Raw genomic sequence first — 15,871 nt, 5'->3', positions numbered from 1 at the left:
AGAACCCCTATTTTTGAGGCTGAGAGACTGAAATCTTTTAGAATTTGGCCAAGCCCCCAAAAGGGGGTGTATCCTAAAGGCCATCCCAGAAGACATAAAATATACTGAAAAGTAGCTAAGCCTCAGGCTTCTCCAAAGCATAGCTAGAGGGCCATCAGCCATCTACTGATAACCTCTTCTGACCTCCCAGACAATGAACGCCGACAAAGAGAAAATCAAAAATCTTCAAGGGACTTTTAACAGAAACTTTACTTGAGGAGTTGAAGAACAGACAGCAGAGTCCAGGCAGGTATTTGCAGACAACATCCCAAACACTTGTGTGGTGATCCCCTAATGATTTCAACCTCCTAAGTGTGGCACTTGGGGGAAGCCTGGCAGAGAACGCTGAGCCGCCAATGACCAGTATCACCTCCAACACTCTGGAAGAAAGACACCCAGTGGCAGACACAGTGACTCCGGCTTCCCTCCTCAAATCCGACAATCACTCTTCCCCACTTCAAGGCCCTACTTCATTCATTCAATCGTATTTATTGAGTGCTCACTGTGTGCAGAGCACTGTACAAAGCGCTTGGACAGTACAATTCGGTAGCAGATAGAGACAATCCCTAACCAACAACAGGCTCACAGTCTAGAAGGGGGAGACACACAACAAAACAAGTAGACAGGCATCAATAGCATCAAAATAGATAAAGAGAATTATAGCTATATACACATCATTAATAAAATAAATAGAATAATAAATATGTACAAATATACACAAGTGCTGGGGGGCAGGGAAGGGGGTAGAGCAGAGGGAGGGAGTAGGGTTGTGCCTCCTCCAAGAGGCCTTCTCAGACAAAGCCCTGCTTTTCCTCATCTCCCCCTTCCCTTCCGCATCACCAGGACTTGCTCCCTTTGCTCTTCCCCCCCACCCTGCTCCACAGCACTTAAGTATATATGTATATGTCTATAATTCTATTTTTCTACATTTATGCCTGTTTCCTTGTATGTCTGTTTCCCTCTGCCTCTAGACTGTGAGCCCATTGTGAGCTGGAGTTGTCTCTATTGCTGTGTTGTACTTTCCAAGTGCTTAGTACAGTGCTGTGCACACAGTAAGTGCTCAATATGATTGATTGAATGAATGAATGAATGAATGAATGAATGAATGAATGAATGAATGAATTTAGCTTTTGGGAGATGCCAGAACCATCCAAAGTACTGGCTGGGAGAAGGTGTATTCCATCCTCCTACATCAACCCATTTTCTTTCTTGAAAGGCTCAAAGGCACTCCCAGACCCAGATGGTTGGTCCAGCCAGGCGTGTGACCACAGTTTCAAAAGGCCTCTCCAGTCAAGGTCTTGTTTCCCTTACTCTGTCACTGTTTCAAGAATCAACCAATCAATCGTATTTATTAAGTGCTTACTGTATTAAGTGCTCGGGAGAGTACAATACCCCAGAGTTGGTATACACATTCCCTGCCCACAAGGATAAATAAATGGTACTTTAGCAATTACCATATGGTAATTTTGCCTCCCACGTGGCACATATTGTTTGTTCACCTCTGCCTTTCCCTCTCTCTTCTCCAGCATCAGATTTGTTTATCTCTCCCTGGGATAGGATTCCATTGCCTCTCTAATCCCAAACCCCTGGACCACCAATCAGAACCTCTCCACTTTCATCACTGGAGAAGCAGCGTGGCTTAGTGGAAAGAGCACGGGCTTTGGAGTCAGAGGTCAGGGGTTCAAATCCCGGCTCCCCCAACTGTCAGCTGTGTGACTTCTCTGTGCCTCAGTTCCCTCATCTGTAAAATGGGGATTAAGACTGTGAGCCCCCCATGGGAAAACCTGATCACCTTGTAACCTCCCCAGCGCTTAGAACAGTGCATTGCACATAGTAAGCACTTAATAAATGCCATCATTATTACTATTATTATCACCATCATCCATGTAAATTAGAATGAATCCACCCTCCCCAAGGCCCAAAAGGGACCTACCTGGCAGAAGGTCTGAACCAAGTATGTACTTGTTCTCTCCTTTTCAGAAGGAGGAATAGGAGGAAGCAAGTGAACTCTCAGAGTTCTGAGATCAGAGGGTAAAATGATGGAGAGTGTCATTGGTAAAGATGAATGGAGCAAATGAAGACTTGGCAGACTGGTAACTGTTCTGCGGGAAGACCTGGATATTTCTAGAGTCTACCTGCAAGGCTAGTCTATCTTCTTCATCAATCAATCAGTGGTATTTATTGAGTGCTTACTGTGCACAGGACATGGTACTTGGTGCTACTCCAGGGTGAATCCGTGATGGTCATTGTAGTAGCAGAGAAGTGGTAATGGATCTTATTGAGCACATCCTGGATGCAATGTATGCCACTAAGCCCTTGGGAAAGTACAACACAAAGAAGGGCCATGTTCCCTTCCTACAAGGATCTTACACTCTAATGGGAATGACAGATATAAAAATTTTTACAACTGAAGTATGAATGAAATATGTACATTTGAATATACATATGAACACATTATACACACAAATGCACACATGAACTACAGAGGCCTGGTGGGCTTGTACAGCTTGGGGTGTTGGGAATTACGCCAGAAGTGCTTAGAACAGTGATTTGCACATAGTAAGTGCTTAATAAATGCCATCATTATCATTATTATTATTATTATTTGGAAAAGAGGCAAGCCAGGTCTGGAGCAGTGTGATAAAGGATGGTCTAGAGCAAGGTACAGTTAGAAGGTGATTTTGAGAGGAATAAAGAGAGCAATCTGCAGACAAAGAGAGCAGATAGGGAGATCAGGGGAGAGTTGTTGGAGAGTCTCCAAGTCAATCATGAGGAATTTTTGTTTAACAGTTTCTGTCATCCTACACCAGGGTTGACGAAGCCATGCCTACAATCCTCCCCCAGCTCTCTGAGGATGGAAGGCTGAATGCCACATCACCTTTCTCAAGGAGAAAAGTTGGGTGTTTGGTTCTTTGTTTCTGAAGCCTCTACTCTAACCCCTGGGGGTTTCTTAAAGACAGTGAAGACTTACGAGTCTGGAAGGACACCGACCACATCAAAGTTGAGATGTGGCACCCAGACTCCAGTCAATCTTGGCTGTGAGGAGGTTCTTATAATACTCTGACTCACAACCACCCTATCCTTTGTCATCGCCATCATCAATGGTATTTATTGAGTGCTATGTGAAGAGCACTGTACTACGCGCTTGGGAGAGTAGAGTACAAGAGAGTTGGCAGATACTCTCCCTGCACTTGGCCAAAAAGGGTTTAAGGAGGGTCTTGGGCTGCAGGATCTGCAGCCTCCAGCCACGGTCCTGTTAGGCTGGTCCTGCCTCTAACTGATAGGACAGTGTGATGACAGCCTTAAGAGCCCCACTTTCTTTCCTCTCTAAGGAGCAGTCAAGCTGGAGGATATCAGTGTAAACCCTACCTTGGTCAGAACTGTCCTTCAGCCCCATGGGAAGAAAGAGGCACAAGAGAATAAAGAAAACTGGAGGAAAGGAGGGACATTATAGAAGTAAGGGTAAAACTATCTGGCTAGAGCCAAGGACTGAAGAAAAGAATCTGGGACCATAGTGGACCACAAGCCAAATATGAATCCAGGAGACCTCAACAAAAGTATGACATACAAAACTCAGAGTGGCTCTTCTATCATTCTCTGCAGTGGTCAGATCATTGTTTGGGGTCTGGGTCTAGTTTGGGTCACCAGACCTTAAAAAATATGTGGAAAAACTGGGGGGGGGGGGGGGGGGGGGGGGGGGGGGGGGGTACAAGAACAGCAAAGATTATAAAGGAGCTGGAAACTAGGTCCTTGGGAAGAAAGTTTCAAGGAATTGGGATTGTTCCATCTACACAGAGGTGACTAAACTGCAGTCCTCCAATATACGAAGGTTTCAATGCTGACCAGCTGTTCCCTGGGGAAATGGGCTTAATTAAAGAAGGAGAAGCTTTGGCTCTTTAAAGGGAAGAATCGAAGTCCAGTGGCCCCTGATGGCTTTGGCATTCATTGGCTGGGAGGCAGGGAGTTGGACCAAATGACCTCTGTAGGTCATTTCCACCTGTAGAATTCTATAATTTCTTTTATTCTAAACCTACTTGGTACCTTTGTCCTCCCGGGGGTGGGGAGATTCCTGTATGCTTAAAATATTTGTGGACTAGTCAATGTTGTATTCTTTCAGAGAACACTCAAATACTCTGGGCTTTATTTCCTGCACTATCCAAGTCCCTTCACTAGGGCTGCCTCCTTATGGCACATCCGGATGTCCACCTGAGGGGCTAAAATTCAAGTCAGCCAGTTTTCATCCTTGGGAGCTGTTTTGTTAAAAAGACTTGTAGGGGAGGTAGGTTGAAATCACTTGTTAAAATCGGATGGTTGGTTTATCTGTGGATTTGTGAGTTGAATGGACTTGCTCAGATTGAATCAATCAATCAATCAATCGTATTCATTGAGCGCTTACTGTGTGCAGAGCACTGTACTAAGCGCTTGGGAAGTACAAGTTGGCAACAACTGGGGATGACCTGGGCTTTTCCTCACTGCTTGCTACGCAGACATGTATGTGTATTTGGGCTGGTCTTGAAATATTTTCTATGTGATCTCACCACCTTTAATGAGTGGCCCCCTTTCAGGTTTAAAGGGCAATCAATCAATCAATCAATCGTATTTATTGAGCGCTTACTGTGTGCAGAGCACTGTACTAAGCGCTTGGGAGGTACAAGTCGGCAACACATAGAGACAGTCCCTACCCAACAGCGGGCTCACAGTCTAGAAGGGGGAGACAGAGAACAAAACCAAACTAACAAAATAAAATCAATAGAATAGATATGTACAAGATAAATAAATAAAGAAATAAATAGAGTAATAAATATGTACAAACATATACACATATATACAGGTGCTGTGGGGAAGGGAAGGAGGTAAGATGGGGGGGATGGAGAGGGGGACGAGGGGGAGAGGAAGGAAGGGGCTCAGTCTGGGAAGGCCTCCTGGAGGAGGTGAGCTCTCAGTAGGGCCTTTAAGGGAGGAAGAGAGCTAGCTTGGCGGATGGGCAAAGGGAGGGCATTCCAGGCCTGGGGGATGACGTGGGCCTGGAGTCGATGGTGGGACAGGCAAGAACGAGGCACGGTGAGGAGATTAGCAGCAGAGGAGCGGAGGGTGCGGCACCCCCCCCTTCACTCACACACACACACACACACACACACACACACACACACACACACACAGCCGCCCACCACCACACACATTATCAGACTCATGTTTGCTTTGGAGGAGCAAACTTGGTGGGTCAAAGAGCCCTAAGCACGAGGAGCCTGGATATTAAGCTGTTCAATCTTCTCCTTCCCTCCCTCCCTCCCCAAAAGACAAGCTGCAGTGCTACAGTCTGCTCAGAGCCCTAAGCAGCCAGCAAATCTGGGGCAGGCCAGTGCGGCAGAGTCACACGTTCGGAAAGCAAAACTCAGGACATAGAGGGGTTGGGAGGCACACAAGCTGTGGTGTATTTCAGGAACACTGGGGAGGGCAGGAAATGAGGCAGAAAGAGGCGGTTGAGGGTAGTAGGGGGTGGAGAGAAGGGGAAGGGAAAGAAGGGAGCTGCCTCCAGAGACACTCCCCTCACCCCCACCTCAGGAGTCTCCTTCCCCACTAAGCCAGAATTGTCTTCCAGCATCCAACTGGAATTGACAATCCCAAATCTTGGAGTAAGGGAGTCAGGGCGGGGGCAACCATCAGCCAATCAGCCGGGGTGGAGGCCAGTCAGGTGTTGTGGGGCTGCTTCCACAGCTTTCCTGCCCTGCCTCTCCTTCCTTTCCCTCTCCCCACCTCCACTGCCTCTATCACTGTTAGTTACAGTCTCTGGGGTGACATTCTGAGTTTCATCCACTGGCCCTGCCTCCGGCCCATTTGTCTGCCTGTGTCAGCTTTCAGCCTGGGCCCTCCCCTCCCCCAGTCCCTCTGCTCCACAGGCACTCCTCAGCCCCCATCCACCTAGATGAGTGAGCATTAAATATTAAACCCTGTAACTTGAAAGGAAGTGCCTGGAAACAGCCTTAAGCAGCCCAAAGAAGACCACAGGCCCTGCGACCGTTTCGGGTAACCTCCAGCCACAAGGATGCTGGTCTCAGATCCTCTGGCCCCAGCTAGGGCCCTGGGCTCAGTTCCTCAGGAAAAACAAGAGCTTGGCTCCCATATGCACTGTAACAGCTCACCAACCCAGAAACCTGTGCCTGGTGTGCAGCACTGGACTTTCAGCTTGAGACCAGATCTCAGTTCACGACCTTCTGCCCATGGTCAGCACGCAAATGCTCAATGGCATTGACTCCCAATTCTGGTGCCCCAGTGGTCAGGGGACACCCAGATGAGAGCCTGGCTCCTGTCAGGCCAAACCTTCAGGAGCCTGGGCTCAGCCTATGAAAAGTCCCTCGGTGATTTCCTGGTACCCACCCACCCCCTGGGGATCACCTAGCCCTCTCCTACCTCACCTCACCTCTCTCCTTCTGCAACCCAGCCCACACACTTTGCTCCTCTAGTGCTAACCTTCTCACTGTGCCTCAATCTCAACTGTCTTGCCGCTGACCCCTAGGCCACATCCCACTTCTGGCCTGGAACACTCTCCCTCCTCAAATCCAACAGAGAATTACTCTCCCCCATTCAAAGCATCACTGAAGGCACTTCTCCTCCAAGAGGCCTTCCCAGACTAAGCCCCACTTTTCCTCATCTCCCACACCCTTCTGCATCACCCTGACTCGTTCCCTTTGCTCCTTCTCCCTCCCAGCCCCAAAGCACTTATGTACACATCTGAACTTTATTTGTATTGATGTCTGTCTCCCTCTTTCTAAACTGTAAGCTCATTGTGGGCAGGAAGTATCACTGTTTACTGTTGTATTGTGCTTTCCCAAATACTTAGAACAGTAATTTGCACACAGTAAGTGCTTAATAAATACAACTGAATGACTGAATGAATCCACTGGTATCCTGAGTGGGCAAGGAGGCAGGCTGTGGCAAAAAGGAAAGATTCATGGAGACAGGTTTGTGGCAATCATTCTAGCAAGTAGGGCTCTGGGGCTGTATTGGGGCTCTCTGGGAGAAGAGGAGCTCACTGGGCTGCCCCTGAAAGCAGACAAGACGGAAGACATGAGAAAGACCTAAATGTTGAAAAGAAATTGCCAAGAATCTGGAGAGAGGAGCCCTGCTTGGCTTCTCTCCTTGCTCTAATTACTGTGTGGAACAAAGGAACACAACCTCTTGGGCCAGATGGAACAAGTGGAGCAGGTTTCTAATTATCCCCCAGCTCCTCCACGTTTATTCCCCTGCTTTCCCAGGGGACAGAGAGCAAAAGGGAGAGGGTGGTCCCCAGGGTTTGACGGGGACCTCCCCTCCACCTGAGACAGGGGACACGCCTCCCCCCACTCACTGCATTCTTGCAACAGGGTATGCCCCATTTGTCCAATAATACTTCTCAGATCAATTAATCTGTTCACTGTGCATTAGGACAACATGAGCATTGGAGAGCTACGTTAGAATCATCAAAGGTTGGGGAAAACTTCCCCTGGTTATGGGGCAGGGTTCAGCAGTTCCCACCTCTGGACTGAGGCCTGGGTCAATTGAATTCTCATTCCCTCAAGGTATTTGATGGTGAATAAGGAATCACTCCACTCACTGAAACAATAATGGATTTTGTGTTTTGCTGAGACTTCAGTCTCCTCATTAGTTTCAGCTGCCTACCTATTTACATGAATCAATATGGGCAAATTTACATCTGGGGCCAGAGTGAGGGAAGAGTCCATTTTTTTTTACTGGTTTGGTTCAGAATGGAAGTTTCTCTATTCTGATACCATAACTTTCCCTGGTCAAAATAGTGGGATCACGACCACTGGTATTCATTGCAATGGAGATTACTGTTCAGCACACACCTGAAGTGAAAGATCCAGTCCCAGCTCTATAAGGACACACAATCTAATGCAGGAGACAGGCAAACTTCAATTACTTGGAAATATTAGGAGTAAGAGGAAGAAATAGGAAATGGAGGAAAATTGTGTCTGACCTAACTTGCATTATCCCAATCAATTGATTATTTATTCATTTTACTTATTTATTGTATGCTTACTGTTGCAGAGAATTGTCCTAAGCACTTGGGAGAGTACAATGTAACAGAGATGGTAGTCACATTTCCTGCCCAAAATGAGCTTACGGTCTAGAGGAGATGACAGACATTACTATAAGTAAGTAAATTACAGATATGTACATAAGAGCTGAGGGGTTGAAGGAGGGGTGAATAAAGGGCACAAATCCAAGTGCAAAGGCCATGCAGAAGGGAGTTGGAGAAGAGGAAATGAGGGCTTAATGAGAAAAGGCCTTTTTGGAGGAGATGTGCTTTTAATAAGGCTTTGAAGGTGAGGAGAGTGATCATCTGATAGACAGGAAGAGGGAGAGCGTTCCAGGCCAGAGGGCCAGAGGTCAGCAGCAAGATAGGAAAGACTGAGGTACAGTGAGTAGGTGGGAATTAGAGGAGTGAAGGGCTAAGTTGAAGTACGAAATCAGTGAGGTAAGGTAAGAGGGGCAAAGTGATTGAGTGCTTTAAAGCCAGTGGTAAGTTTCTGGCTTTCTGTTCGATGCCAAAGTGGATAAGCAACCACTTGAGGTTCTTGAGAAGTGGAGAAACATGGAGTGAACATTTCTGTAGAAAAGTGACCTGGATAGCACAGTGAAGTATGGACTGGAGTGGGGAAGACAGAGAAGGCAGGAAGGACAGTACGGAGGCTGATGTGGTAATCAAGGCAGGATAGAATAAGTGCTTGTATTAATGTGGTAGCAGTTTAGAAACTCAGGCAGAAACTCCTCACCCTCGGCTTCAAGACTCTCCATCACCTCGTCCCCTCCTACCGCTCCTCCCTTCTCTCCTTCTACAGCCCAGCCCGCACCCTCTGCTCCTCTGCCACTAATCTCCTCACCGTGCCTCATTCTCGCCTGTCCCCACGTCGACCCCCAGCCCATGTCATCCCCCTGGCCCGGAATGCCCTCCCTCCCCACATCCGCCAAGCTAGCTCTCTTCCTCCCTTCAAGGCCCTACTGAGAGCTCACCTCCTCCAGGAGGCCTTCCCAGACTGTACCCCCTCTTTCCTCTCCCCCTCCTCCCCTTCTCCATCCCCCTGCCTTACCTCCTTCCCTTCCCCACAGCACCTGTATATATGTATATATGTTTGCACATATTTATTACTCTATTTATTTATTTTACTTGTGCATATTTATTCTATTTATTTTATTTTGTTAATATGTTTTGTTTTGTTCTCTGTCTCCCCCTTCTAGACTGTGAGCCCACTGTTGGGTAGGGACCGTCTCTGTATGTTGCCAACTTGTACTTCCCAAGCGCTTAGTATAGTGCTCTGCACACAGTAAGTGCTCAATAAATATGATTGATTGATTGATTGATAGATGGAGAGGATAGGGCAGCCTTTAGTGATGTTGTGAAGGTTAAATGGACAGGATTTGGTAACAGATTGAATGTGTGGGTTGAATAAGAGAAATGAGTCGGGATAACACCAAGGTTACAGGCTTGGAACAGTGAGACAGCGCTTAGAACAGTGCTTGACACATGGTAATCACTTAAATACCATAATGACAAGTATCATAATTATAATTACCATCATTAAAATAAATCGGGATGAACTGACTAAAAGAAATAACTGAAATGAATCCCCATTCCCTGTCCTTCCCCCTCCACCCCCCTACACACATGGGTCTGTGGGGAGTGAGACCTCAAGGCCAAATTCAAGAATGGGATGAGTGAAACAGGCAGAGATGCCAGAGACCACTCACTCACTTTCTTAGGCTGAAATTTAGGTTAGAGGCAGGCACAGGCCACAGACCAAAGCCACCTTCTCCCTCCCTGGTTAAACACAGTCCCTCCTCTCCCAAAGGTCCCCCTGCCCCAGAATGGAAGGGGGAAATGTGATCAATCTCTGCCAGCAGTAGGAAGAGGGGAGTGATGGCACTAGAGATGGGAAGTTGGGAAGACACAGAGATGGGGAGTAATGGGAATAGAGACAGGAAGACAGAGTCAGGGAGATTGGGAGTAATGGGACTAGAGATGGGGAGACACAGAGAAGGGGAGCATAGAGATGAGGAAACATGGAGAAGGGGAGACACGCAGGTGGGAAATGATTGGAATAGAAACAAGGAGACACAGAGAGAGGAAGGAACAGAGATGGGGAGAGATGGGAATAGGGATGGGGAATGTGAAGATGAGGAGACCAGGAGACAGGTCTCGGCACACAATAAGCACTTAACAAAAACTATTATTATTGTTAATAATACTAATTTTGGGAGAAAGGGAGACATGATGCCCAGGAGTGATGAGAATAGAGACAGGGAGACAAGGAGACAGGGAGACACGGAGCCAGGGCATGATGGGAAGAGACCAGGAGGCAGGGAGTCCGGGAGGATGCATGCTGGCCAGTTTGCAAGGGGTGAGGAAAATGAAGATGGAGGTGAAAGCCCAAGGAGGCATTCCAAAAGCAGCATGGAACCGGTCAGACACATGCTGGGAACAAACCACAGCTGCAAATGCCTAGCCTCGGCCAGTTCCTGGGCACCGCAGGAGAAACGAGGAGGCCCAGGCCGGCGGGAAGCCCAGCAACCATGTGTTTCTGGCACCCCTTCTCCAAAGAGCAGCAAGTACAATTGCAGGCATGAGCTCATTCATTCTGACAATAGGTCTGCGAGGCAGGGGGGAGGGGAGAGAGGGAGAGAGGGTGGAGGTCCTCTACGCTTAGCACCACTTTTACAAAAGGAGGGAAACAAGCCTAGAGAGGTTATCTTCATCCTAGTCCCCCGGCAAGTTGGGAGTAGATTGGGAAGGAGTGTGAACCCCCTGTCCAATGCCCTAACCACAAAATCACACCGTCAGACAGGGTAATATCATCTCACTCCCCTGCCCACCCCGCCCCCGCCACAAACACACCCACATGCCTTCCCCCCCCCCCCCCCCCCCCCCCCCCGCCGACATATGCATAAACCCAACCTGGTCCATCCGGCCATGATCCTGAAGTCTGAGCTTTGTCCAATTTTCCATCTCTGGGGGAAAGGTGACCCTGCCATCTGACCACAGAGGTCAAAGGAAAGGCGACCCAGCAGCTGAGGAGCCCACGGACTTCTCCCGGACAATGGGTGTGGGGAAGGGGCTGCTGACTCAGCACCCGCGCCCCCCGCTCCCCCCCCCCCCACGCCCCTTGTCTTCAGGCAATCACATAAGGCAATTTCCAACTGGAGCCGAGAATCCTAGCTCAGAGGCGCCCTCTCCTGTCCCTTCTCCACCACAGCAATGCTGCAGCCACAGTGGTACCTAAGCCACAGTGGTACCTAAGCTCTCAACTTCCGGGAGCAGGGGGGCGCGGAAGGGTTGTTCTTATGACAGCACTGGACACTCCTGAAACCAAATGCTACCCCCTCCACTTCTGGCTAAACGAGGCTGCCAGCCAGAGGACCGGGCCTCCTTCCTAATCTACCCCAGCCCCCACCTTCCCAACCAACCCGGCAGAGAGAGGAGAGGGAGGGAGCGGCTGGGGAGAGTTAAAGACAGAGAGAGAAAAAAAAACGGGCAAGGAAACAGAAAGAAAAGAGTTTGAAGAAAAGTGTGTATGCGGTGGGGGGGTGGGGGGTGGAAGACGGCGGAGAGGAAGAACCAGAAATGGAAAAAGAAAGTGAAAGGAAGAGCAAGAGGCAGAGAGAGGGACTGAGTGAGAGAAGCACATGAAGGGAGGCAGCGAAAGGAAACCCAGGAACAGAGAGTGGCAAGAAATAAGGAAGAAAAGGGGAGGTGTGTACAGGAAGTGAAACAAGACAGAGAGGGCCACTGACTGCTGCAGGGGCTGGCAGCAGAAAGGATGTGAAGAGCAGCAGCAGCGCAGCAGGACTCAACTCCCAACCCCCACAGCTGAGTCCTCTTCTCCTCCTGCCACCAACAGGGGGCCTGGGGGTCTGGAAGTCTGGGGATCTGGGGATGGGTGGTGGGGAAGAAGATGGGCAGGGAGGGGATGGTAAAAGTTGCCAAGCGAAGCCACTTACGCACAGTGCGGCCGGCAGCATTTCCATCCTACCTTTGCTGTTGCCATATCAGCTGGCTCCATGATTTTGGCTTGGCCTGGGCCGGGGGGGCAGCACCATCCAGAGAGAAAAGGCAGAGGAAGTCACCACCAGGCCTGCTGGAGAAGGACAGATCACCCCAGGGAGGTTGGGGCTCTCTCTCCAACAGGGAGGCCAGGAAGGTGTCGTTGGGTCTGTTCCCAGCCCCCACCTCTCCCCAGTGAGCCTCCTGGATGGATAGGGCAGCATCCTAGTAGCTTAGTCCTTGACAGCTTAGGGGATCATCCAGGTCAGCATGGTCTCAGGTCCAGCTTCCCGCTGCCCCCACCTGAGGCAAGACGAGGCACCTCTCCCTGCCTGTCTGGAACTGGGCCACACAGAGGGAGGGGGGTAAGCAGCAGGGGCCGGGGGACAGGGAGGGAAGCACATGCTGGCTGCGAACACTGTGGAGCCAGGTTGGGGGGAGAGAGAGCTATGGGGACATAGGCGAGTAGGGGGAGCGGGGAGGGGCTCCCAAAGAGGGGCCTCCTGAGCTGGGGGTGAAGCATGGGCGGGCCTGCTGAACACACTCACCTGGCAAGAACATTCAGACTGACTGAGGCCTGAGGGACACGAGGGAGTGGGAGGTTCACACCCTGAACTCCGATCAGAGGAACCCCCAGCCTCGCCTACGGCGCCCCGGCTCAACCCGAGCACCACCCGCACCAGTGGCCGGCAGCCAGTAGCCAGCAGCCGGCCGGCTCTGCAGAGGCCCCTGCTTCTCTGGGCGCAGAGGCCTGATTGGAGGAGAGAGATGACTTCACCCGGCCCCATTCATCACTCTACACTTCCGGCCCAGCAGGGACAGCACTGCACCGGTGGGGCCTGCAGCGCTCTCTCCAGCCTACTTTCTCTGGGAAATCAGGCTGGGCCTCCCTGGCCAGGACTGGTCTGGGAAAACCGTCCAGGAAGCCTGGCTACCTGCTTGCTCAGAGCTTGAAAGTGAGAGCCCATCCGGCCCCTAATGGACATAGTAGCCACCGTGCCTCCACCCCCAAACACCCGCATGAGAATCATCGAGCAAAAGCAAAGCTACAGCAGAATTTAAAAGCAGTTGGCATGCCCATAAACCGATTCGGTTCCCAAACATGCAAGACACGGCTGTACAACACAGGTCCTGTGGCTACAGTGTATCCACAGGCTTGTAGTCAATTCACTCATCAGTCAGTTTCCTGCAATGCCCCAGGGGCAGGGTGATTGGGCACCTTACTGCAGGGTCAGCCAATGGGTCCCATGACAGCTAGATGTGAAGGATGAAGGGAAATTCATTCATTCATATTTATTCATATTCATATTTACTGAGAGCTTACTGTGTGCAGAGCACTGTACTATACAAAGTGCTTAGAAGAGTACAGTATAACAGTAAATGGCCACATTCCCTGCCCACGAGCTAACAGTGGGCTGACTTGGCCAGGCTGCAGGTGTGTCTGCCAGGCGAGCCCACCATATGACGGGAACAGAGCCACAGGCAGCTACTTGGCTGGGCCCCATCTGAACCGCTGGGGCCACCCTGGGGCTCCACCCTGGGGAGAGTCCATGCCTGACTGTGGCAGTACCGGGGATATGGCCTGGACCACCTAGCTCCGGCTCAGCCACTGCATCCCTGTGTTCCCAGGGAGACAGGCCTTTGGGCTGCCAGGCACATTTCCCAGAGGAACCCCAGATAAATATTTCCCCAAAGTCACAGCCCCGCCCCACCACCATCAATGGCTTAGGTCCCGGTGCTGCCAAATAGAGGTAGCAGGGGCGGGGGGTGCCCCAGTGACAGGGTCCCTCCCCACTCAAGTTCCAAAACTCGGGCTGGGGGTGTCTAAGGGGTTTGGTCTCACCATCACAGAGGACAGACGTCAGCCTAACTCAATGTCACAGAACCCCAAGATCTGCTCTAAACATACCTACCTCCAGGGTGGAGGTAGGTGGCATCTTGGTGATCCTCCTTGGGGTCCCCAGGGAGGGGAAGGAGAGAAGAGGAAGAAGGGAGGAGGAGGAAGAAAAAATGAGGGAGGTGGAAGAAAAGAAGAAGGAAGAGGCAGAGGTGGAGGAGGTGGAAAATATTGTCAGACTTCTTTGGTTCCCCTTCCATCTTGACTACAACACCCAGCCACCCCCACAACACGGCAGGGGGAAATTCCAGCTGTCTTCATACCCGATGTAGGGCTCAGACTGGAAAATTCCTTCTAGCCCCACCCTCAATTTTCAGGGCCATCGCTTTCCTGTCTCAGCACCCACGCTGCCTGCCTCTGCTTCCCAAAGCTCCCCAGGAGCAAGACACACTCCACATCTCCCACAGAAACCCAAACCAAAAGGAACTGAAAGGAGAAGCAGAGGCTACCCAATTTTTTTTGGGCCCACTGCCTGGTTTCCATGCAGCTCAGCCTGATTTCTTTTAGCAATGGGCTGCTGACTTAAGGCTTAAGTTCCTGGCTTTATAAAGCCTGTCTACAAATTGAAGCACCCAAAGGTATCTGTATTCTGCATGAATGCAAACATACACATGTGCGCAAGCTCAGATGCCCAGCCCTCAGAACAGGGCAGGGTTCTACCCACTGGCTACATTTCTCAGTTGCGACTTTGGCCCAGAATCTACTCTGGGCCTTTAGTAAGGCCTGGGCTCACACAGACAGGCCGCCTATCCCGTGTCATCACTGGTGTGGGAGTGATGGAAAAGGGGCTTCAGGTACCTATGCCTCTTCTCCCTCTCCCCAAGGGGCAGTGAGTCACCATTTCTTGTGCAAACTGGGACCTCCTAATGGAGTCTGCTGTCTGCCCAGGGGGCTTCTGCCCTGGGGGGGCTGCCTGTTTAGGGTGCTTCTGCCCAGGGGACTCCCACCAAGGGGCTTACTTCCCCCAAGACATGCCAGTTGCACTTTATAAACCATTTAGACCAGCCCAAGGCTTAGGCACTTCACCTTTAGGTGTCCAGCCCAGAAGTGGACAAATGCATTATCCAGCTACCTGTTAGATGGGAGAGGAAATGAGCCAAGAAAACTGTTGGAGAGTCTTGTGGAGAGTGAGTGAGGAGGGAGATCCAGTCCTAGTGAGTGAAAAATCCCACAGAAAGAGGTGACCATTCCAAGAAGAGATCATCAGGTCTATTCCCCTGAATCTGAGCAGTAATTGCATCTAAACCATCTCAAGTGAACTGATGACTTTCTTAACCTTAAATCTCTCCAGGGGAAAAGTTCTCCAATCACCACCTGTAACTCACTTGGTGCCTTGCTGACAAAATTCTTCCTCTTGTCTAATCTGGGTCTCCTGATTAAACCGTCCCCTTTAGTTGTGACTTTCATTCTTCTTAGGGTTTGTTCTCCCCCCTCCGCTGCAACACACACATGTACATCCCCATCTTCTCTTCACTCTCCTCTTCCTCGTTAGCGGGATGTATCCTGCTTTCCAAAAAGGGATCTTTTCTGGTGGCTTTTCTGGGGGCTGGGAAAAGGCCTAACTTCTTCTGTCCCTCAAGGATTCAATAATGCGTGTGGAGGGCCAGAATGGAAGAGTGTGGCAGGGGGCTGCCGGCACCAGGGAGTGCTGACACATGGGAGTGAGTGAGAACAAAGCAGCAGGAGTGAGAACAAAGCAGCATCCAGCCTTCTCCTCCACTTCTGCTGCTCCAGGCTGGTAGTCCTGGTTCCCTGAAACAACTCTCAGTGCCCAGGAAACCCAGGGAGGATGAGTTTGCAACCCAGCAAGGGTGGGTGGGCAGGTCTCCCCCACCAGTGCACCATGGGAGCTGTAGTTCTTCAGGGATTTAGGAAGAGCTGTTTAAGTCAATCAAGCA

General features: G+C 50.3%; 1 protein-coding gene across 7 annotated transcripts in view; it reads right to left on the bottom strand.

Annotated features, from left to right (window-relative positions):
• GRAMD1B (GRAM domain containing 1B) overlaps positions 1–15,871 on the bottom strand; it is a 194,437-nt gene that overhangs the window by 118,900 nt on the left and 59,666 nt on the right. For 5 of the 7 annotated variants that reach the window (XM_038753327.1, XM_038753328.1, XM_038753329.1 and 2 more), the window contains exon 4: positions 12,066–12,170. The exons of the other annotated variants lie outside the window; for them this stretch is intronic. In XM_038753327.1, coding sequence (XP_038609255.1) covers positions 12,066–12,170 — 105 coding nt within the window. The remainder of the gene's footprint in view (positions 1–12,065; positions 12,171–15,871) is intronic. 7 annotated transcript variants of the gene reach the window in all.

The sequence above is a fragment of the Tachyglossus aculeatus genome, chromosome 11, assembly GCF_015852505.1.
Source record: "Tachyglossus aculeatus isolate mTacAcu1 chromosome 11, mTacAcu1.pri, whole genome shotgun sequence".
NCBI classification, from domain to species: Eukaryota; Metazoa; Chordata; class Mammalia; order Monotremata; family Tachyglossidae; genus Tachyglossus; species Tachyglossus aculeatus.
This window is presented reverse-complemented; position numbering and strand designations above follow the sequence as displayed.